Source organism: Buteo buteo, chromosome 7 (assembly GCF_964188355.1).
Source record: "Buteo buteo chromosome 7, bButBut1.hap1.1, whole genome shotgun sequence".
Classification (NCBI taxonomy): Eukaryota; Metazoa; Chordata; class Aves; order Accipitriformes; family Accipitridae; genus Buteo; species Buteo buteo.
The window spans coordinates 14,009,858-14,033,293 of NC_134177.1; the positions used below are offsets into that span (position 1 = coordinate 14,009,858).

The 23,436-nt window shown below is 49.4% G+C and overlaps 1 protein-coding gene across 2 annotated transcripts in view; it reads left to right on the forward strand.

The window, feature by feature from the left end:
• Window positions 1–7,326: 7,326 nt before the first annotated feature.
• The window catches only part of CCDC50 (coiled-coil domain containing 50), a 45,054-nt gene continuing 28,944 nt past the window's right edge, over window positions 7,327–23,436 (forward strand). For both annotated transcript variants that reach the window (XM_075031637.1, XM_075031635.1), the window contains exon 1: window positions 7,327–7,900. In XM_075031637.1, coding sequence (XP_074887738.1) covers window positions 7,852–7,900 — 49 coding nt within the window. In that variant the 5' untranslated portion in view covers window positions 7,327–7,851. The remainder of the gene's footprint in view (window positions 7,901–23,436) is intronic.

The following is a 23,436-nucleotide window of genomic DNA, read 5'->3' on the forward strand; positions in this document are numbered from 1 at the left end:
AGGGTAGGATGCCTGCCTGGCTTTCACATCCACTCTGGGGGCTGCCAGGAAACCATTCAACTTCTCAGAGAACAAGCCAGCTCCAAAGTATCCTCCTGGAGTGAGGGGCCGAAAGAGTAATGCGGGAATGTGAAAGCATTGGATGTGGGAGGAGGCAGCCCATGGAGAGAAAGTAGGGAGCAGAGGCAGTTGTGGTACGATTCTCGCCTCTGTCTCTTAATCCTGAGCTGGAGTACCTCTTCCAGGCTCAGTCTCCCATCCCTACTGACTGGGGTTACTTGGCGGAGGTGATGAAGGCAATATAGAAACCTCTTCTGCTTTGAAGTGTGCTGTGACCTGCTGATCTCAAAGTAATTTCCAGTGATGCTAGTGAATGGTAAATATTGGTGTGGCTGTGTAGGGACTAATCTGACCCCTGTGCCAGGACAATGTCCTGAAGAGGCATGATCTGGAATGACCTGGTTATACCATCAGATTTACCCTGAGCTTGATCGCCCCCTGTTCTGACTCATCTTCTGCAAGTCCTGACTCCATCCTGGATGATGAGTGTGAGCAGTGCCCGTGAACCTGGCAGAGACACTGAGTGCTGTGAGGTGTATTTGGAAGAGCAGTGTCACCTACAGAAGCTAGTCTCCCAGTAAAGGCAGTGGAAGTAGGAAGGTTGAGAGTGATTTGGAGCAGGAGCCTGCCGAGTTTTCTGGAGAACCTCTTCCCTGTCCATCATTCATAGGACATTAGAGAACAGCCACTTGTGGAAATGGCAACTGAGGTAACAAAGCAGTACGTGGCCAGCAAGAGGCAATTTCTAGAGCTGGGACTTGCCCTCCCCAAACATGGTTACAAGCCCATCACCCTGCCAATAATGGCAGACCTCAGCTCATTTATTTGGTATCAGTGGTCACTATCACTTATCCTGTAAGCATGTAAAGCCAGGACGACCCAAAGTGGTGGTCTAGCATGTTGCTTCCGATGGAGCTTGCCACTATCTGGAAAGAGGGGGAAAGTAAAGGGAACCAAGCATGAGATATGTTATCTCTACTGAGTAGCATCAGGCTGTGCTAGGCTGCCTGAGCTTGTCCCCAGGGAGCTGATGCATCTCTCCAATGAGGCGGAGAGCCTAGCTTGGCCACCAAAAAGCCATATGTGCATATTAGTGTGGCACTTGAGGTGGGCTAATTGGTCTGGCTTCTGGCTGAAATTGCCAGGGTTGCTGGGCTGGTTCTGGGATAGCTTCTGCAGAGCTAGCACACAGGGCGCTACCTGCCTGGAGGGGGTTATGTATTTGGAAAGCCCTAGTCCCTCAGAACTTCTAAGGCTGCTGTTGGTGAGGCACTGTGTCCTCCAGACCACGCTGCAGCCACCAGCTGGTAAAATTCACTGGCTGCTGCACAGGCTGACGTGAACTTGGCAGCTCCCAGTGTGACCGCAGAGGAATGAGCTGCCTCCTGATTTTTCCTGTTGCAGATGTTGGGCTGAAGATGCTCAGTGCTATCTGCATCAAGGACCTCTGCAAGGATCCTTTGGTGTGGTCAGCAACCATCATATGGGACTGAGTGTGTGCATCCACCTGTCTCTGAATGTTTCCCCTGACTTTTGCACGCTTCCTTCTACTTCAATCAGCCACCCTCAGCAAGTCTAAATTGAATGTAGCTTGTACATGTACCGCTTTGTGTAACATGGCTGCGTAGACAAGGTTGGGTGATTTCCTGCTAAAAATGCTGGTTGGGGCACTTTTAAAGTTGTGGAGGTCAACCTTGTGTGCTAACAGCACCAACTTTCACACTGCTGTTCCCCTTTTTTGCTCTTCCTCCTCTCAGCTCTCATCATCTGGCCTTTTGGTTTATTGAGAAATGTTACCCATTTTTTGGAAAACTCTCACTGCAGGTCACCCAAGGGAGGGCTTAGAGGGTACACAGATCTGTCTTGTTTTGAGGAAACTTGCACAGACAACCATAATCCTTGCATTTTGGAGAGCCTGTCTTTTTACTTAGCTTTTCATTTGCACTCAGGGCTGCTGAGACTCCATGATAGCTTCTGCATATGCAAAATAGTGTTTTGTTGAGTGAACAAGAATGCTTTGTGGATGTAAACTTGCATATACAAAATCATGACTTGGAATGACGGATCCAAGTGAGACTGTAGAACACATCCATCCCTCACCTTTTGGCCTGCTTGCCACTCTGCAGCTTGCTGGCAGAAGTCATAACACAGGATTATTATTTTTTTTTTTTATAAATCTATAGAAGGATAGGCAGGTGGAAATCAAAAGAGGTGATTTTTAGGTAGACCTAGAAATTTTTGAGGGTGGATTATAGCAAACTCCTTGCTAGGCAAGAACTGCACTGACTTCAGCCCCCCCCAAACTCCTAACAACATCAGTGTGCTGATGTTTCATCCAGGCAGTAGTGACTGTGAATAGCTGAGAACGGCCAATGTGCTTCACCACTACCTGCCACATTTATTAGGCTTCTTATGCCTCTGTTGTGTGGGCTTGCAGGCACCTCTCTGCAGAGCACTAAGTGAATAACATACTGTTCTGGTGGGTTCTGTTCTTCTGACTTACAAGTCTAAGGAAAGATGCACAGCAGATGAGGGAAGAAAGTAGCAAATGTACCACTTTTAGTATTACTTCTCACTTTCATTGGTAAAGGAGATCTTTTGGAAGGCATTCGGTCTCTTTTGCTGATGTGAAACTTAACACTGTTTCACTTGAGGGGAAAAAGAAAAAAAATCACCAAAACTACAACCCTTGCAAGCGTATATGTAAAATTGCGGGCAGAGATGCAGAGCTAATTTGCACCTTGCAGTTTCTAGGGTAGCCTGTACAAACATCTGCTCTGTGCAAGTAACCGAGCTGTCAGCAGCAGCATCGTACCTGACTTCAGATTGCATGGGTTCTCTCTCCAACTTGAAAGTCAACAAAAGCCCTTGTTCTGTAAATGCACAGCTCATGATTTTCCTAGTGCCCCTCATTACGTTACATGTAAGCACAAGTTTAGTTTCCTCTTTGTTCATTCTTTGCAATCATCCCATTCATTACCCCTGGTGTGCTTTATAATACCTTAATTCTTGCAGGCTCCTGCTCTCCTTGTTCTTCAGGGAGCCTGAATTCCCACAGGCACCATTCAGCTACCTACAGAAATCGCACACCTGCTTCTTGGTGCTCCTTGCCAATGCTGTAATGTTTGCTTCCTCTCATCGGCCCCTTCTGGCACAGGACTTCAAACCTCTCTTGAAGTGTCTTAGCTTAGAAATGCAGGGAGGTTAATGACTGAAGTGGGTCAAAGAGGAGAAAAACAAAAGCACGTGTCCCCAGCTCAGGTGAGAAGGAAGGTCAGTCTCCTGGCATCAGTCACCACTGGACCCACAGGTTTTGGACATGGGTTTGTGCAGCACCTGATATCATGAGACACCTAGAACCATTTTATTCCATCCCTTTGCACTGACCATTAAGTGATGCACACATTCCAGCCAGTAGGATCATTATGCTCTGTGTCTATTCCCACAGCAGCCTCATCAGTTGGAAGTTAGCCTTGCCATCATAAAGGAAACTTTAACAAAGCCTGTTCTGTTGAAAGTGAACATCTTGATGAGGCCTAATTTATTTCACAGTTGTTGTTATCCTGTTGACCTAAAATGACAGCAGGACACTTGGAGAAGTGCCCAGTTTATTTAAGAAGCAAGAACAAAATTGTCTCTCCCTGTCTGCAGGAAGAGCTTAGCAGCGTAAGGCACTGCTAGTACCTGGTCCCAATGCTCTGCCTGGCAGCTCCTGCCACTAAAAGCTCACTATGGCTTTTCTAAGGGCCAGCCCAGATAGTGTTGCTTTTATCTGTCTTTAACAGTTCCAGCCTCTACTTTGCACATCCCTTCAGGAGTGTTTTCAGTGCTGTGAGAGCTGGGAAAGTGTTGTGTCGTGCACTAGCATGACAATCTGGGTACACTGCAGGAGTAACGTGTGTTTGGGGGCAGGATCAGATGCCTGGGTGCAGGTAGGGAAAGTGCCCAGTCCTGGGGCAACCTGGGGCTTAGGAGTTGTGTGGTGGCACAGTCCCAGCTGCAGTGCCATCTCTGAGCCCCTGCCCACAGCTGTCTGCTGGATCATGGTGTGCCCAGTATGTGGGGTCTGCCATGGCGAGTAGCTGCTGGAAAGCATGGAGCTGAATGAGGTGCACAGTGCAAGGCCAAGGGTCCAGGGTCACAGGTGGCAGCAAGGAGAAGTCCAACTGGATATAAAGAGAAAAATCACCATGAGCAAAGAATGGAACAAGAGCTCAGAGAGGTGATCTCGAGCCTTGGAGATTTTCAAAACTCAACTAGGCGAGGCACTGAGCAACCTCATTGGATTTTGAAGCCAGTCTTGCTTTGAGCAGGGGGTTGGACTAGAGCCCTGCAAATTCCCTCCGGAATGAAGTTACTCCATGAGAGAAGAGTTAAAGGTGTGTGCTGTGCACTTCAGCTCAAATTCTGCATCAGCTTCCCAGCTGCTTTTGTCCTGGGAAATGAGATGGGCTTGTCTTCCAACAGAAGCTCCTGTGAGATTAAGTACCTGCTTTTATAAAAGATTGAAGTGCCGTCTTATTATCTTCAATAAAAGAAAGTGGTTAGTCTTCCTAGCTTTATTGGGATTCATCTACCCACTGCAACTTATACCATTTGTCAAGCTAGATGCTGTACAATTTGCACAGGAAAAGCTGATGTCAGTCTAGCAGAACAGAGAAACACCTTCCATGCTTTTTGCCTAGAAGCAGCAGCTTTTAGACACAAGTGAGAGTTTGGAGGGTAATCTGAGATCTACCACAATGAGAAGCCCTTTGGGGCCATAAGATGTGATGCTGCTGCAGTGTTAGCATTATATTAGTAACTTGTTCCCTGGATCCTGTTTAATCCCCTCTCATCCTCCATCCCGGTGTGATCATTTTGGGGTTTTGTAGCTGCGTTTGAAACCTTCTATAATCTTCCAGTGATTCATGCCATCTTCCCATCTTGGAGACCTCATCTGAATACATCGCTTAAAAATCAAGTGAAGATGAGAGGGAAGTCCAATGTCAAGAATGCAAAGAAAATACTTTGGTGTGTAGGACTCTGCCTTAGGGAACAGTGTTGACAAATGCTGTTCTCTGGTTTTGCTTGTGTTACCCCTCCCCGGAGCCTGTTCCAGCCTTTCTGTGCTCTGACAACTAGAGATGCTCCCCTTATTTCCAGCACCAAAGAAAATAATGTCACTTACGTTGTCTCCCTTTAGTTTCCTTGGGTCCTAGCAGAGCTCACCTTCCAACTGCTATCACTCAGCTTCCGCAGATCTTGCAAAAACAAACAAATTTGCATGATTAAGGGAGCCCCAGGAAGGCGTGAGGAGCCACATAATTTGTGTAGTAGAAACCTGAGGACAGGAACCTCAGGAACTACTCTGCTGTGATCCTGAGCATCGGTTACCAGATCTTGCTTTAGTGAAGCTACACATAGCCAGGAACACAGCTCTGTCTTAGCAGCGGCCAAAGTCACATCAGTCCAACATGGTATCTCTTGAGGGCAGTGCAGATTATGACAAATTTATGTTGCTGGTTTTGGCCCTAGCCAGACAACTTAATATGATACAAATTAATTACTGAAGACTAGAGCAAAGAGCTGTGTGCATGGAGTAAAACGCATGATCACTGGGCTGCACAGCATAAAAGCTGTGTTCATAAATGTAGGGTCATAAAGGTAGCTCTGTTGCATTAAAGCTGCTGTGTAAACGTGAATGCTTCAGGCTTTCAGCTTCTGCTGCTTTGTATTGAATACCTTATACCGAGAGAAGGGCAGGAGAAAACCATTTTCCAGTTTTGCAAAGCTGTGACCTGTGTCAGATCAGTACGTTCTGTGCCGCTTCTCCTGTATATTCCTGGTTGCTTGGCCTCTTCTTTCATCCTCACTTTTGTCCAATAATAAATGATTATTCAGCGATCAAAAAGCTTGATTAGGGAAACGTGAAGGGTGTCCAGAGGAACATACTGAGCTCAGAAAAACTCGAATTTAGAAGAAACTAGAAATGGACTTTTAGACCCTTCCTGAGTATGGAGCTGGCTGTGACCACAGGGATTATTTGCAAGCAGTCCGGTTGTATTGCTTGTGTGAATGGCAGGGGGATTAGAGGGAGGAGCTGGGCAGAGCTGGGACGGTGACAGGAGATAATCTGTGTGAGCTGCCCCTTGGAGGGACAAGACCCTGTGACTAATCCCCATCTGTAGGATCATATGGAGTGGCCGCGTAGCAGGGGTCATCCTGTGTACCACTCACCTCTCGGTAAATGAGTACGACGGCCTTCTAGGCAGAAGTGTCATCGGCTCTCAGCATGTGTCAGCACACAGGAGAGGCGTGCTACGTGCACGTAAGTGAGAAGGGATCATAAATATAGACAATTCCCTGACCTTTTCTGTGGAGAAGGCTGAGAGATTGAAGGAAAGCTAAAGGCAGTCAGATTAAAGACAAAGTCTATGCATACCTGCTTTGGGGATGATGAAGTGACATTCCAAAGGGGCAGAATTAAGGACAGACAGTTCCTGAGTTTCAGAAAACGGGACTGGAAAATTCTGGAGTAGCACAAGGCTAACCCTCTGGATAGTGATTCTTTTTTTTGCAGTGTCTTTAATGTTTTTACTTTTTAATAAAATTGAGGTATTACTCCCTCTGCCATTTTTTTTTTCTGAGATCTGACATCCCACTGTCTCCCTCTCGGGTGCCGTCGCAGTCGCCCAGGGCACAGAGCTCCCTGTTGGAGAGGGGGAGCAGGGGGTGGGCTCAGCCCCGTCACCTTTGCATCCCCGTACTCGCCAGTGGCGCAGGGGCCACGGGACACTAGAATAGAAGCTGGAGGCCACTCATTTCAAACGTGGTAATATTGACTTCATCTGCTGCTTGCGTCCTCCTGAGAGACACGCTTTTTTTAGGACCAAAACGCTCAACAGGCGACACGAGTGCTTGGCTGTGCCGAGCACAGCCCAGAGAAGCTCAGACATCCCCAAACCCCAAATCCTCTTCCTCTCGTCTCCTGCCCTTTTCCCAGGGGACATCCTCTCACGCTGCTGCTTCGCTGCTGGAAAACGAAGGTGGACCGCCCCTGTAGGTCCCCCCCACCTCTGCCGAAGGCTGGCTCCAACCTGTAGGAGAGCGCTACTGGGGTTCAAAGGCCTCTCGGGGTGCTCCTTGGCCAGAAATCTCTCCTCCGCACTGCCCCCCCGAAATGGGCCCGTCCCGACGGACAAGCTCATCGCATCCCCCTTACATCCCCCCCCCCCGAAGGACGAGGAGCACCGGGCAGGGGCTGCGGCAGCCGCTGAGCCGCCGGCTCGTTCGAGGCTCGCCCCGGGCGTCTTGTGGTTTCCCCGGCCAGCGGGAGGCGGGGAGGCTCGGGAAGGGGGAGCGGAGGGGATCCGCCACGGGAAAGCGCCGGGGGAACCCGGGCTGTCCGAAAAGCCGCTCCGGCCGTAGCGGGGGGGTCTCCACCCGCCCCGACAATAAAACCCACAAAAAAGAAAAAAAAAGTAAAATTAACTATAAATAAACGCGCTAGGAGGCTGCCCTGCCCGAGCGCCGCTGGAGGAGGGGGGGGGGGGAAACCCGTCCCCCCCACCCCCCGCCCGCCCACCCACCTCCCCAGGGGGGAGAGGGGCGGCGAGCGGCAGCCCCGCCCCGGCGCTTTCTGTCCCCTCTCCCGCGCCGTACGGCCGGGCGCACCGTCTGTCTCCATCCGCTGGCAACTTTGGAGCGCGGGGCGCGGGTGGCGCCGCCGCGGCTCTGCCCTCACCCGGGGGGGGGGGGGGGTGGTGGTGGCGAGGACCCGACCCCCGGCCACCGAGCAGTACCCCCACCATGGCCGGGATCGGCATCGACCACTCCAAGCTGCCCGGAGTCAAGGAAGGTAGGGGGTCGCCCTGGGGGGGCCTGGAGCTGGACGGGACGGTGCGGTTTGGGGGGAATTGGGGGAAGAAAGGAGAGAAAAAGCGCTTTTTTTTTTTTTTTTTTTCCTCTGGTGGGGCCAGCCGGCGAGAAGCGGCGTTAGGCGCCCTCCCCGCCCGGCTCTCGGCTCCCCTCCGCGGGGCGGGGACGCGCCGCTTCTCCCCGGGAGCAGGCGAGGAGCGGCGCTGGGGGAGGGGGGCAGCCCTTTGTCTGCGCCGGGGCCGGGGCCGAGGCCGCCGCCGGCGCTTCTGCTCCGCTCTGCTCCCCCCCCTTCGGTGGGGCTGGGGTCGGAGGGGCAGGGCTGCGAGGCCGGCCGGGGTCCGCTCCCGCGGGAGGTCAGCTTTGCCGTGGAATAGCGGGGAGACCCTGCGGGGGTGGGGTATTGACATGCAAATACCTTCCTCGCAGTTTAACGGCTTGGGGGCTCCGCTTGGGGCGTTTGAGAAATGGGAGCAGAACCGTGAATATCCACAAACGCGGTGGTTTGAGGGGGGCTGGCGACGTTGAGGTCCCGGGTAAAAATACTGGAGCCTGCGGGGTTTTTGTCAGGACTTGGGAGCACCAAGCAGTCTCCGCCACCCTGCAAAACACCCGGGGTGCAGGGGGAGGGTGGGCTGTAAGCGCCCCGCTGGGTTTTTGGGTTTTTGGGTGCCCGGCTGCCGGTTTAGCCCGTGCTCGGTACGCAGACTTGGCCTCAGCTTCCCTATTAGCACAGTATCTGCTTTACACGTGTGCCTGTAAGGTTAATTAAAGGTGCTCTGGAGCTGCTTTGGGTTTAAAAAGCTTTGTGCGAGGTAGAGTCTGTGCTTTCTGACAGCGGTATAAATCTGCATGAGCTCTGTCAAAATCCAGTTAGTTGAGGTTTACACTGTAGTAATGGAGAGCACGGTGTGCCTGTCTAAATACAACAAAAATTCCTTAAAGTTGTTTTCCTTGCCACTGGCCGTTTCTTCTTCTTTTTTTTTTAAATTTCAATTCTTACAAAATATGTGAATTTGATGATTCAGCTAGTCAAGAGCAGAAGGTGTATGTCTGTGCAGGGAGCTGGAGGTCCCTTTTGACCTCTTGTCATCCTCTAATGCTTCACTTCTTATTGCTACTGGAAGAAAAGTAATATCCATGTGCTGAAGTTTTAGGGGTTAATGTTGGTCCTATTAAGTCATTAGCAAAATTTTTATTGGTCATTTTAGTGTGGCCAAGGTCTCATCCTTAGAGTCTGTCCACACAGGGTTACTCAAGAAAATTAATCCAATTAACCTTTCCAGTGTGTTGATTAAAGTGAATTAAATCCCTGTATAGATGTTCCTATTCAGAATTGAAGTAGCCTTGATTTGATTTAGCTTGATTCATCTTTGAAGTGAACTAACTGGACTGAGTTAAAGTCGCTTACGTGCTGAATGAAAGTATGTATACAGGGTTGCAATGTAGCTCAACCAGCCCTTGGTAAATTTGCACCTATGGTTAGTGTGGATTAGGTTTCAAGAGTGTCCTGATACAACGATCTGTTGTTACCTGATAGCAATTGGATTAAAGTAGCCTCGCAGAGCAGCTTCAGCGTGCAAAGTAGATGAGGCCTGAGCCATGTTCTGCAAAGCCTCAGGCATGTTTCACGCTTTTAGTTCAGTAGCATCATTTGTTTTTATTGTGGAAAGTGTTGAAACTGAGCTATGCTTTGGATTAGATCTTTTCATGCTCAGTGTTAATGCCAGCCAAGGAAAAAAATGCATTGCCTTCCATACCTAGGGAAATATTTGTTCTTCCTGATAGAGAAATCACTGTTGATCCTTCTGGAAAAAAATTCCCTTTCTTCATTTTGGATAAAGGTCAGCTTAGTTGTTCATTAACAAAGAAGAACATTGGTTTGATTTGAGTACTTTGTTCCTCACCAGACCTACTTTGGGAGGGGAGGTGGTGTGTCCAGGTTCTCCCTGGCTGCAGGTAGCTGGGACTGCTGTGAGACAGCATCACCCTCCTCTTCTGGTGTGGTCTCAAAAAAAAAAAGAGAGGTCGTTTCTGTGCAGTGATGGCAGTGAAAATCTGATAACTGTAGCTAGGTGCCGCAGGAAGCCTTGCTTCTTGTGTTTACTTTCTTTTTTATCGTTAAAAGTATTTATATTAGCTGAAGGTCTGATACAGATGGCATTTTGCCGGTGAAAACTGCTTCAGCCAGTCCAGGTTATTTTGTGGGCAGGGGTTTACTGGTGTAAAATACACCCTCAAAACACTCTTTTTCTAGTATAAACTAGACCTTGGTGCTGCAGCCTGGTGTTACAGGGCCATTTTTCCATGGGCAGTAAAGTGGATGTTCTGACCATTGTGGTCAGTAAAGCTCTTGTAAGTTATTTGCTGAAGGTTTTGGTGTTAGTTGCAATCTGTGGGCTGAGTTTCTCTGCCTGTATTTCTGTTCGCCTCTCAAGTGTCTGTGACATTTTCTCTTTCCACAAAGCAGCTTTTGCTGTGTGCTCTTTTGACCCACCCCAGGGGATTCCTCAGCTCTGTGTGTGTAGATCTTTTTTACTAGAGGTCTCGTTTGTGAGCCTTTTGGGGACAAAAGCATCCTGGAAATATTATTTTAATTAGTTACTTATAAAGCAGATAAAAGAAACTGGCTTGGGCTCTGCTTGATCTCCGTTTGTCTCATCTCCTGTGATCTGATACATTACTAGCAGCTAAAATGGGGAAGGGCTACACCCCCTCCTTGGCTGCCTGTTTTAAGTGAGCTCCCCGTGCCATCCCAACGCACTGTGTGTTGCCTCTTGGACCTGGGAGACATCCCAGCCTGTACGCAGGCAGGCAGGGCTGCACGGGGCTGTTCTGGGGAGGTACTTTGGAGCTGTGCAGACCTTGTCTCTCTCTGGAGGATGTACCTGCGGTCCCATCCGCTGTTGCTGCCTTTGCCGAAGAGCTGAGGTCTAGGGCAATGGCTTTGCAAAGGGGATGCCTGTCTGCTAAGACTGAGGCTCAGTCCCTCATCCAGTGCAGTCTTGGAGAGCCGTCAGTTGTTAGTGGTGGCAGGCAAAACCCAGGTATGGTCTTCCTCGCCAGGAGCTCCTGATTTTCCTGCCAGTTTGAATCCTCTGTGCGGAGAGAAAAGGCGGGAGGGGGGAGAGGGACCCCGAACTCTGCCCCAGCAGTGTACAGCTCTTTGGAACTGTGGAAAATTGCAGTGGCTTAAGTGTTTTTAATTTTATTTTTAGTAATACTATAAAGAAGCATAAGGGCAGTATGTCTGTGCCAGTCATTAGAACTAACCCTGCCACGCTGCTGTCTCTGGAGCTCCAGCCTTGACAAAGGCTGATTGTGCCACTCGTGCTTGGAGAGACCTGGCAACAATGCTCGCGCTGTGGTTTCTACTCTTCATTAAGCATCTGATTTGACTTTCTGAAACTCCTGAGCTGTACATTCAAATGCTGCTAGTTGTAGTCTGCTGCCAGAGAGGCCAGTTTCCCAAACATGGTAGTAAAAGGTACACCTCTGACTGCAGCCTCGGGGAAACAGGAAGGGCTCGAACCTTTATTTTCCATCTTGGCAAGGCATTCTCAAGGGCAGGCAGCCTGGCTGGCTCTCTTTTGCCTTAACATAGATTGAATAAAAGTTTGCTGTAAGCATCAGTCTTCCTCCCAACCACGGCACCTTCCCTCTGATCTCTGCAGCTTAATGTGGCCTTCTCTGAGACTCCTGCAATAAAAACCTCCTGGCTGCTGACTAAGTGATCAGGGAAGGGAGTCAGCTCTGAGGTGCAGTGCCTCAGGCTCCTATGGAACAGACTGATGTTATTGGCTTGTATCAGGGCTTTTGGTGCCTGTGTGAGCTAAGCAACGTGACAGTGGACAAGAGAAACTTGATGTCTGTCGAAGGTGGAAGTGGGTTCAGAAAGTGTTGATGGCTGGCCCGGTGTCTGGTGAGGAGGTATTCTGCTTCAGGATTTTTCAGGAGGCTGGCGTTGAGAGATGAGGTATCAGCTGTAGTCATGTGAAGGAAGGGTTGGCCTTTAACTGGATTAGTTTAATCAGAGCAACAATTTTGAGAGCAGCTGAGGGTCAGCCAGGTCACTGTGAAGCCACCTGTCCCATGCCCTTTGGCTCCAGCTGAGATTTTTCCTTGCAGCATGATGTGCAGTGTCATGGTTTTCTGCTTTGTGACTTCCTTGGAGAAGGGCTCTGAAAAATTCAGACAAGCTGGATGGCTCGAAGGCAATGAGGAGGTGGAGAGTGATGGGACATAGACACAGGCTTTTTTTTCTAGGTCACTGGTTCATGTCCAGCTCTTCTGAGTAATAGGAGGTCTCTTTTTCCAGCATGCATGAATTCAGTAGCTGAGGCTGTGGTACTCATTTCACTTCTGGTTAAAGCTGGGTGAAAGTTTTATTATGCATTCAGTTGTTCTGGGTCTGCAGCGCTTGGCAGAAGAGATGGGCAGGATTAGCATATTTCATGCTCTTGGCTCCAAAACACAACTGAGCAGGCAGGTCTGCCTCCTCCCATCCCTTAAATCCTTAGCACTTGTCCTCTGCGAGCTGCCGTGGAGGTTGTACCGAGGCAAAAAGATTGCTCAAAAAGCAGACTTTGGCAGAGAGGAGCTTACAGACTCACGTTGATGCCTTCTGCAGAGATGCTTCCTTAGTTACTGACAAGTTTTTGGACTGGGATAAGAGGGGGCACAGTCTGTTTTGCCCTGATTCCTGGGGATTCAGGGAGGTGTGTGTGGGGCAGCTTCCCCCGTTTGTGATACTAGGACATTGGCCATCACCCGTTGCTGCTGCCTGAGTAATGAGCCTAGCTGAGCAGTGTGTTGCAGACAGCACTGTGTTTGCTGTGACCACAGGCCTCTCTTTAATCTTTAATTTCCTGCGGCCATGAGCAACATCAGAGGGCGTCTGCCTGCCAGGCGGCAGTTGGAGATGGCTGCTGCGAGGAGCAGGAGAGGCCAGTCCTGCTCTCTCTGGGCACAGGGAAAACCCTGCTTAGAGAAGCAATGGGATGTGCCTTGGGGCTGTGTGAAACTTCCATGTTTTGCTGGAATAAGCTTTCTTTTCCTTGCTCAGAGACACCCAGTTCACATGATTGTGGTGATTTATAGGACGAAGTGACATGTTCCCTCCCTGCTTCCTCGTCCCCTTCCCAGAGTTGTTCCCCGCTGCCTGGCTTCCCGCTCGCTCACTGCCGCTCCGCTGCCTAGTGCTGGTTTGATGGCTAAAGGACTGAGGAAGGAGGTTTGTCTGCTCCTAAAACTGCCTTAAAACTCGAGAAACTTAGGTCTGGTTTCTGGTGTGGTACTCGCTGCTGGCTTGTCCTTTTGTCTTCAAAAAGGTGATAAAGATATTTGCTGTTCTGCTGCTGGTGGCTTGCATTGCAGGAACAAAAGGGGCATTTCCATTTTTGCTGGGCATTTCCACCGGGACAGCAGGGCTGCTGTCTCCACGAAGGCAGCTGTGTGTCAGGGAGGCTCTGTGTTTGCCTTATGGTGCTGGCTTTTCCACAGGACACATGACGGGACCTTGTGGAAGTCCCTTGACACTTCATTTATACTTGCTTTTTAAAAATAGGAATTGGAGCCTTCCCACTGTTTTCTTTCTCAGTACGTGAAAAGATACCACACAGCTCGTTGAGTGAGTGCTATATGGCCTTGGCACTGTACGGCAGCTGGGAGAGACTTTAGCAGGGCTGGAAAGACAGCAGGAGGCTGCAGCATCACGCTGTATGTGTAAGAGATGCAAGGCAGGGCTGTTGTGAACATTGCATTGAGCAAAGGAGACCAGGTAGGCCTGGGTGCTCATAAAATCTACCCTGTAACCCCAGGCACCTTGTAAATTAACCTTGCCAGAAGTGTTACTTTCCCTGGGGAGAAAGGTGTGGATGAAAGCCTGCTCAGAAGCCTGGCGCAGCCCTTCTGCCCCTGCCCAAGGATTTTGTGTCGGGCTCCAGAAGCTCAACTGGTGATTACTTTAATTGCACACCAACCCACGGTGCCACCGCCACGATGCTCCGTTAGCCAAATAAAAATAGTGAAATCTTTCCGACTCAGGCCTGAGTTGGTAGCAGTTTGGTTTGTGCACTCTTGACAACCCTGCCTGTGGCGAGTGCTGTTCAGGACAGAAAGTTTAAGTGAGTTTGCAACTGAGTCACTCTTTTTCACTTCTCTTTTCAAAGGAGGTGTAAAAAGCTGTGTGCAGTAAAACTTTTGAGTTCCTGAGTGCATACAGGTATGGTTTGTTCTTTTCCCAGCCCTTCTGCCGAACCAGGACTTGGTGGTTGGAGGAATCGGCTTAAGAGGAAATATTGTGTGGGCTCAGTATCTGGCGTTCAGTAAGTGATGACAAAGAGGAAGAGGACATAAATGAACAAATATTTGAAGGCGCTGAGAGACAGGCATACCTTAAGGACACTGATGGGGCTGACCTGAGAAGTAGTGGGACAAAAGGGAGGAAGGAAGTTTATGCAAACAGGAATATTTCCTGCCAGCGAGAGGTGGGTTTTTGTTTGTGGGTTGTTTTTTTCTTTCTGCAGAAACCTCTCCAAAAGACACAGTGCATATAGCTTTGGCCCTTTGCAGCCAGACAGGACAAGAGGCTGGAGTGTGTCCCGGCAGGAAATGTTCCTCTCAGAGGGACTGTCACCACTGACCTGGCACATGGGCTGGGGAAGTGCTGGCCTGGCTCGGGATGGAAAGCTTCTCCACGTCTGCATGGCAGAATGGCTTTGCACTGCAAAAGCACCTGAGCTTATCATATATGTCTGTTATGGATATGGCAAACATTACTTTGTGGGATCCTGGTAGGAAGAAATTTTTTCTCACTCTGTTTTGAAGTTAGTTTTACTATTGGGGTGCTGGCTGGTGGGATGAGGAGGATTTATGTCCTAAATTCACCAGTGCCTCCTGGAGCCTTTGGCAGTGCTGCCGGGGGCTGGGGTGAAGCAGTGGAGGACAGCAGGGAAAGACCTGGGAATTTTCCAAGCTGCCAGGGTGTTGGCTGTTTTTGTGGCGTGCAGAGAGCACTGCTGTTCACAGGGCTGCACTCTACTGCAGGCGATTTGGTCGGCGCCAGGTTTCCGAAGGAAGTTGGTGTCGGGAAGAGGCTGGGCTCTCCTGACCTTATTTGCAGCGCTGGAGGGACTGGGTCCTTGGCTAGGGCTGCATAGCCCTGCCTGCATTCCTCACATCCCTGATGCAAGGTGGAAAAGGCAAGTTTGCTTCCAGCTCTGATTACTGTGCTCAGTGACGTGGTACTCCAGGTGGCTGGCATTGCCCAGAGCGTCATCTCTGGCCATGTAACAGGTGAACTTGTTAGGTCCTGATTTTAATTGTCCTTTCTTTTTTTTTTTTTTTTTTAAGAAGCTGTGAGTATACAATATCACCTAAAGGTTATTTAGCTCCCAAACCAAAAATTGTACATCTGACTTGGAGCTCGTTTTGTGCTCTCGGAGAGGAGGCATTTAAAAGGCTGCCAGCCTGCTTCTTCCTCATGCTTTGCTGTGCATGTGAGCTGTGGACACAGGTGCCACAAAGTGGTTTGCTCCAGGTTGATGCTGGGAGCTCTGCCTCCCTGCCTTTCTGGCCCCAGAGGCCAGGGACTTATTCTTACCCTCTTATGCCACTGTTTTAAATCTGTAGTTGCTCTAAGAGCAGCATGCCAACACAAGGCTGTGACAGGAAAGGGGACGTGTATTGTTAGTGCAGTAACTTTACTGATTTGTGACTCTTGTACGTGGATGTGAAGGTTTGACTTATCTGGGGCCAGCTTTGGTACTTGTATTCTCCAGAGCTGACTAATAAAGCTGGAGAACTTAAATGCAGGAAGCGAGGGGGGAGAGAGTACCCATGAGGAGCTGGTGGAGCAAAGGAAAGAGGTTATGAAACTAAGCAGAGCATCCTGGGTTGGTTAGGTGGAGGAAGGTTGTTCTCGTGGAGCAGATTTGCAGTGCTGGCAGCAGCTGAACGGGTGGCAGACAGGAGTCCTCGCAGCCTAGCAGCCGCCTTTCTAGGAAAAAGGAAGCTGATAGGAATCCGTGTAAGAATCAGAGTGGATTGCAGGATCAGTTGACACGTACAGCTTTGAAGGCAGCAGCTGGTCAGGTTTCCAGCAAGCCTGGGAGGCTGCCCTGAGGCCCGTCCTGCTGGAGCTTCTGTAGGTATCTGATCTGGATGAGTAAAACCTGTTTGCATGTGAACTGATGCTGCGGTCCATCCTTCCAGCTGCAGCTCTTGTTTCCGAGCAGTCTCAGGCTTGGCTCTGGTCACCTGAAGGCTGAAAAGTGGCATCTCTGAGGGAGTCTGTCTTCTGCTTGTTCTCTGCAGAGATGCTCGTTCCTCCGAACGACTGCAGGTCCCTGTGGTGTAAAACCACACCGTGGGGTTTTGAGAGGAACTGGAACCTTCTTTTTTTTGGCACTTGGCACCTTCTGCGTGCATGTCAGGCCTTCAGAAGTCAGCAAACTGAGTCAGTGCATGAACTTGGACCAGAGGGGCATTGAGAGCTCCCTTTCTGAATCCTGCGTCCCTTGTATTTTGCTACATTATCTTTTAGGATTAAGCTGGAGGAGAAGCCTGGGAGAGCTGACACTTTGAATTATCTCTGCTCCCAGCTGCCTGCCTGCCTCTCTGGAGCTGCTGTGTGAGCTTATTCACCACAGCCTGAAACTGAGGGCTTAGAAATGCTAGTGAAGCACCCAGGGTGCCATGGTTCCTGAAAGGCACCCTGAACCACAAGGCGATCCTGCCAGCTCGCTGCAGAGAAACTACTGAACTGAGCAAGGGATTTAGGCTTGCATTTAGCAGAGAACAGAAGTTTTACCTATCTAGGAAATTCAGCGTGTCCCTCCAAGAGTTGTGTGTGGTATAAAATTGCCTAAAATGCTGAAATAAACAGATCAAGGCAAAACACAGTGATCACTGCTGAGATGGGTTTGGGGGAAGGGAGCTTATATAGTGCAAATCTCTTGAGATGCAAGCTCCATGCCTGAGCAGTTTTCTGAGTGGGTGGCTGTTTTGAGTTGTGCGTGAAAGGAGACTGTTTTTCTTTTCCCCCTCCCTTACACAAGTTTAAATGAGTGGAGTTGGGCTTGAAACCAAAACTGCTGTGACATCCTGTCTGCAAAAGAAACAAAAAAAGACTCCAGAAAAGGACAGTGATCATATGATCCATGGGACACTGCTGAAGGCATGTTTTACAGGTACAGTAGTGCTCATGGGGATGGCTGTGTAAGCCAGGGATTTTGACCTCTCCTGGTGAAGGTAACTCCTGCCCTGCTCTCCACTGATGTGTGTGGTGGTTTGCCCTTGGGCAAGGTGAGGGTAGAACACAGCTGTTGGAGGCAGTGTTGTTTTGCTGTGATCCATGGTTGGGAGGCAGTGGTGAAAGTTGACTGCTAGGAAAACTTCTCCCTGTCTTTATTGTTGATCATTTTGCACATGTGGTGTTAGCTGAGTCAACTGAAGCTGTATCAGATGCTGGAAAGGATGACTACAGAAGCAACTTTTGTTCTCACTGATAATTAAGACTAACTTCTTCCATACACAGACCCAGTTATGCCTCACATATGTTGTCAGTGAAGTGTGTGTTTGGCTGCCTGGGCTCTACTGCTTGGCTGTGGTGTCAAACTAGCCAAGCCATCCCTGACCAATATATCTACCTTGAGGTTTTTATGCCTGATGTTACTGATGGGTCCACAGTGCGATGGCTGAGCTCACCGGTGACCTTTTGCATCTAGGCAGTCCTGTACAGGCCAGTGGACACTGGGGCACTCAAGAAAGAGCTACAGAGATAATAGAGTCCTGAGCCTGGCAGGTAATGGATTGCAGACATTAACATATTGTGGCTTATATATCTGCTCTCTGCTTTAAAGCGGCAAAATACTGTATGTATTCAGCCCCTCAATGCACAGACATTTCTGGAACAGGAGGCAGCAGCTGTAGCGGCAATGTTGGCTACAGGACTGAGGGTTTTAGAAAGTGCTTGTGGCTCAGGGTACTTCATATCTGGGGACCCAGCTGGACCTGGCTGAACAGGCTGAATTTTCAAAGCATGGGTGCCAGTACTCCCTAAGGTTCAATGCCATTTTCAAGTACATCTGTCTGTCCAAGCTTGGAGTGCTTCAACTCAACATTTTCTTCTGGAAGTCAAAGACATGGTCTTTAACATTCTTCACCTGTGGGTTGTGTTTTAAACTCGGGGGATAAGAATAGTTGCTCTTACTTAGATTGCAGATGAAGTGATGTAGAGTGCGATTATCCAATGATGAAAAAGATGGCAGCCTTCTGTAATAAAGGCAGAATGATAAATTTTATCAAATTTTGTGGCTGGGGCATGCTCTAGGATGACCTTTTGAGCTCCCTTGTAGTGCTATTTTTTTGTGATCTTGGGTATGTCCAGCTTTCTGTTTATACTGTGCAAGCACATCACCTTCTGCTTTGGGGTGTTCAGCAGATGCTCTCTCAGCTTGAGGACTCCTCTACAGTACAGTTTGCAGGCAGGTCTCCATAAGTGAGAATGCCAAATTAGCAGCCTCAGAGAAGGCATTTTGCGAATGCTGCCGATTTCTATTTCAAGGCAGTTTAAAAAACAGACTCATGTTCTGAGGATTTGGCTCAAAAATATATGTATAGTCTTCCTTTTTAAAGCATTGTTGGGCAGGTGAGAGTTTATTACTGGAGAGCAGTGCAGACAGAGCAAACCTCTCATGGCCTTGACCTCAAGGCATTAGCCTAGAGCAGAGAGGATAACCTCTTTCCCAAATCCCAAGCTGTTCTTAGCTTCCAGGCCAAGACTGCCAAAGATCCCCACCATGGTTCTGTGGCAATTCTTTTTTTTTTTTTACTTTGCACATTTTACGCTTTTAAGAATTAGGCTAAGACCCCTCAGTTTGGTTCCCCATGGGGCCGCCCGGTCTGCTTGTGCTGCCTCGTAGCTCCTGGCTACATGAGATGCTCTGGTGCTGTGGCTGAGGAGCAGAAATTGTTCTCTTTCCTGGGCTGCCCAGCCCTGCCCTCTAGCCTGGGAGCCACCACCTCCCTGCATGAGTTTTTGGACGTTCTTGGCACTGGCAGTGCCTGGTGAACAAGGTCTTAGGAATGCCGTCTGTGTAACTGCAGCTGCAGCGGCCAAGACGTGTCCCAGCCAGCCTCCGTCGGCACCCACGTGTGGTCGCAGGAGCTCAGGAATCTCCTGGTGCGATGGGAGACGCAGGATGGAAATGGGAAACGGTGAGGTCAGGCCATGTATCTCACAGAGCAGCTTTGCTGGGGGTGAGAAGGAAAGGTCCCAGTTGCATGTTTCCTCTGGAAACTGCCTTCTGGGTAGCCTCTCACCTCCAGTTGGGTGGCTGCTTGGTCATGCTGGCTTTATTTTAAGGAAATGATCTGCAGATTTCAGAGGGCTTACCTAGCTTGGAGTGGCCTGGCCAGTCCCTGCTGGTAAGAGTCTATGAGGTCCCAGCTTGCTTTCCAGTCTGCAGTGATCTTCATAACTCAGCACGTGCCTCAGACTGCTGGCTTGTAACAGGCTGCACTCGCTGCTTGGCACTTAACTTGCCAGCTCTGTAGGCCCTGAAAAGTGATTTTTAGCTGATGAAACTTTTTTCCTGTGTCACTTTTGTCTTTCCTCTCCCTCCTGTCCTCCAGTTCAGGATTCAAAAACTGCAGATGCTCTAAACTAAGCATGACTCACACCTTCTAGTTTATTTTGTGAATTATCCAGCACATGATGCTGATGAGAAAATGTTGGGAGTGGAGGGGGTGGGGAGCAAAAGATGGTTTTTAAGGCCCAAAAGGAAATGCTTGGAGCGTGTTTGTGTGGTCCCTGGGTCATTGAACTGGCTAGTATCCCAGGGCACGTCATATGGGCCACGTGAACCAAAGGGGCCCTTGGGATCTTCAGTGATGTCGAAACACGGTCTAAGACTTCAGGCAGAAGCGTGTGGGGGGTTTTTTGCTCTAAGCCATGCTTGAGAAGCCTGTCGGGTTTGACCTCTTGTAGAGACAGTGCACACTCACACTGCCTGTTCCTGGACGTTACCTACCTCTTTGTCGCACACCTAAATATCGCTAGCAACATCTAAGGCTGCCTTTGCTCCTCTGTTGTGGTTACTCCACTCTCTTTGAAGCAGTTTGGTGTTAGAAATGCTGAGCTACGGAGCTGAGGTAATGCTGGCGAAAGCTAGTGAGGCAAAAAGAAGAGGTTATTTCATGAAAATTTGCCAAGTTGTTGTTTGGCTTGCTGTTGGCTTATGGCCATAAAGGCAAGGCTTGCAATTGTGCCTCAGATGCACTGCTTCAGTGATGCTTAGAAAGGCCTATTTTCGGGGTGAACTCATACCAGTGGAGAAGACCTGTGCTTGGAGCTTGCAGAGAGGCTCTTCAGGTTCCATCAAGCAAGTGATCTCCCTCTTTCATGCCACTGCCTGGATTTTGGAGCCCACCACTGCTGCAGAGGATGAGGCTTCCAGCCATGCTTCTGCCCTTGTCCTCCCCTGTTGGCTGTGACAGTGGCTGGGATTCCTGGGCTGGCATTTCTTTAATTGACAGCTGTGCCAGAAGCACATATCTCAGACCTGCTCCCTGCTGTGCCAAGGCAGATTGACTTAATCAGACTATGGTAAACCTGGTGTTAATGTTTCGCGCTTCACTGGACTTGCCAATTGTAGCTGCTCTGATTGCACCCCTGCTGGTTCTTTGACTGTCTGATGGCACGCAGCCAGGGCATGGGGATGGGAAGTCAAGTTCATTGGCAGCAATAAATGTGACGTTAATCTTACCTTTCATTTTTGAGGCATACAGTTAGGGAATAATGAAATAGATTTCTTTGCCCTTAAATACGAAGCCTTTCGGAGAGGAGGAATTGTGAGTCTCTGCGTTGTCATTGGGGCCATCCTATTTCTCAGCGCAAGCCCAGCGCCCATAATACCTAGTAATGAGCATGCTGGCGCCATGCTGAGACTGAGCACGGGATGAGGACTAGCGCTGATGAAGCTTTATTTCAGACCATGCCTGGCTGGTCCACATCTCCAGTTATTTTGTAGTTGCCTCATTGTTGGATGCATGTCTTCGAGAACCGAGGGTTGGTTTCCTTGGTGCCACTTGTAGCTGCGGTCATGCTTGACTCGGTGCCGTGGGTGCTGGGTCGAGTCTTGAGGGAGTGCTCTGCACTTGCTGTTGCCCCCAGACTTGCTAGGGAGTTGCAGGTGTCCCCGTCTCTTGCCACCTGGCTGGCTGACAGTGCTTCGTTGTGTTCGTAATGGGATGTTCTCGTCTTCCTTTGCATGTTATTCTCAGGCTGATGGGACTTGGGAATAATGTGCTCCGATGAGTTGGAGGCAGCCAGCCCAGCCAAGTTTCTGACAGTGACAAAAGCTCTTGTGCCGCCTGCCCTGCCAGCGGCTTCAGCAGCACAAAGCAGGGGCTGTGTGCTCGAGCCATCCGTTCGTGGGTTTGTAAGAGCAGCTTAACGAGTTTGTATATGTGGCCAAGTGGCTTCTTCAGCAGTGCGTGAATGAATCCCAATGTGTGAGCAACCCCAAGGCTTGCTGCTGCCCCACCAGCCTGCTCCTTGCTGTGTCTGCTGTGAGGTGGGGGCACCGTGGAGCCCAGACACTTGGGAGCTTCCAGCATGCTTATCATTATCCCATCCAGGTCCAGCACAGAGAGGGGGAAGCTGGATGGTTATTAATCATCACTGTTTTAAGACCCAGCCCCATGTCCAGGCCACCTGCAACTTGGTGGCTCGTCCCAGGGCATTGTCCCCACTTGCTGTGTCCCTGTGCCCAGAGGCAGGGCAGGCGGTGGCTGGGCACAGCCTCGGGTCCGGGTGCTGCGTGGCCTCGTTAGTGGTGGCACTGGATCTGAGCTCGGCTGCTTCAGGTCACGAGCTGGGAAGCGCGTGTGGTGGTACCCTGGGCTGTGGGTGCTTCCTGGCCCCGGCACCGAGCTCCAAGTGGCACAGACCTGTCCCGAAGAGCCAAAACAACCCAGACGGGAGCCTTGGTCCCTGCTTTATGTCTCTGGCATCCAGCAGCTTTCAGCTGTGGCCCGTAGGAAGTGAGGACCTGAGGAGCTTGTTTTCTTTGTTTTTTCTTGTTTGTTTAACTTTGGAGACCCATGGACTACTTCCACCAGATCTCTGGAGGAGCAGCTAGAAGCAGCAGGCCTACGTATACAACACAATAGTATATGCACTTGACCCTTTTATTTTGAGTCCATGCTTTCTTTAGAAAGTTTTTATTGGCCCATCAATCCAAAAGGGTTAAACAATATTGCTATATTGTAGGAATGAAGCTCGCTGGAGGAAATTAGGCTTTTTTGGGGTTGGTGTAAGACTCGTCAAGAGAAGAGCAGCAGTGTTCTACCACGGCCCTCCCACTTTATTGCTTGTACGCTGAGCATGTTTCTGTCAACACATTTTTTTTCTCAGAGAAGTGTGTCTGGGTGTGGGTAGAATGGAGTAAAAAAACCCCTAAAGTCCTCTTCTTCGTGTGCCTCTCTGGGGAGGATGGAGCAAAGGTCTGCCAGCACCATGAGCACCGTGACCAACAAGGCAGAGCTAGAAGACCACAGCAATCAGAGCAGTGTATGAGTCTGTGCAGAAAGGAGGTGGGAAGGCTGGGATGCAGTTTCATAAGCATTTCTTACAGCAGCAATCTTTATGCAAAAAATAAGCAGCTCTGAAATGTTCATCCTTGCTCCTGTGCTGTGCCCGCCTTGTCTTCCTAGTACAGCTGTTCAGGCAGCTGTGCCATGGACTTGCTCAGAGACCTATTGCAGTTAAAAATAACACTTCCCTCCCCCCCCCCCTTTTTTTTTTTTTTTAAACTGTCAGGAGCAAGTGCTGCTTCTTGAATACGTGGTAGTAAAGGCACAGCCCTAGATTTGGGCAGACTGTTTGTGTTTCTGTATTGAGGTGTCTTTGCTTAGCTCTGAACTGATAGTAGGGCTCAAACCTCCAAGCTAGATGTGCCCTTCCAGCAGGCCAGATGATGCTTGTTGTAAGCAGAAGGAGGTTGTTCCATAATCGTGCTATGAAGTTGAAGTAGTATTAGGGACCAACGAAATAAAGTCTCTATGGGCAAGATCCCCTTGCCCTATCCCATAAAAAAATATGTTCATGACCACCAAGCACCCTGGGTATGTCACCTGTGAACAGCACTGCTGCCTGCAACTCAGCTGTGGCTTTTCCGGATCTGTGGCTGAAGGCAGTGTTTCTTTATTTATACACAAATGCCCACTGGAAGTGTTTCAGTGCTATTTAGTGTTTTCTATCCTCTTTCCTTTTTTAAAAGAGGTTGCAATAAAAAAAAGCAACAACAAAACCTTAATTGTACCATCCAGAATTGTACATGCTTAAAGTGAGTCACTATGGGATCATATAACCATAATCTTTGTCCTTGTCTCCACCCTGCTGCTTGTCACTCTCCTTCCCTGAAGTGCTGGTTTAGCTGTTAGGAGCTTTTGTCATCTGTAGAATACCCTCCAATGCAGAAAGGCTCAACCAAAAATTCTGTTGAATATGAT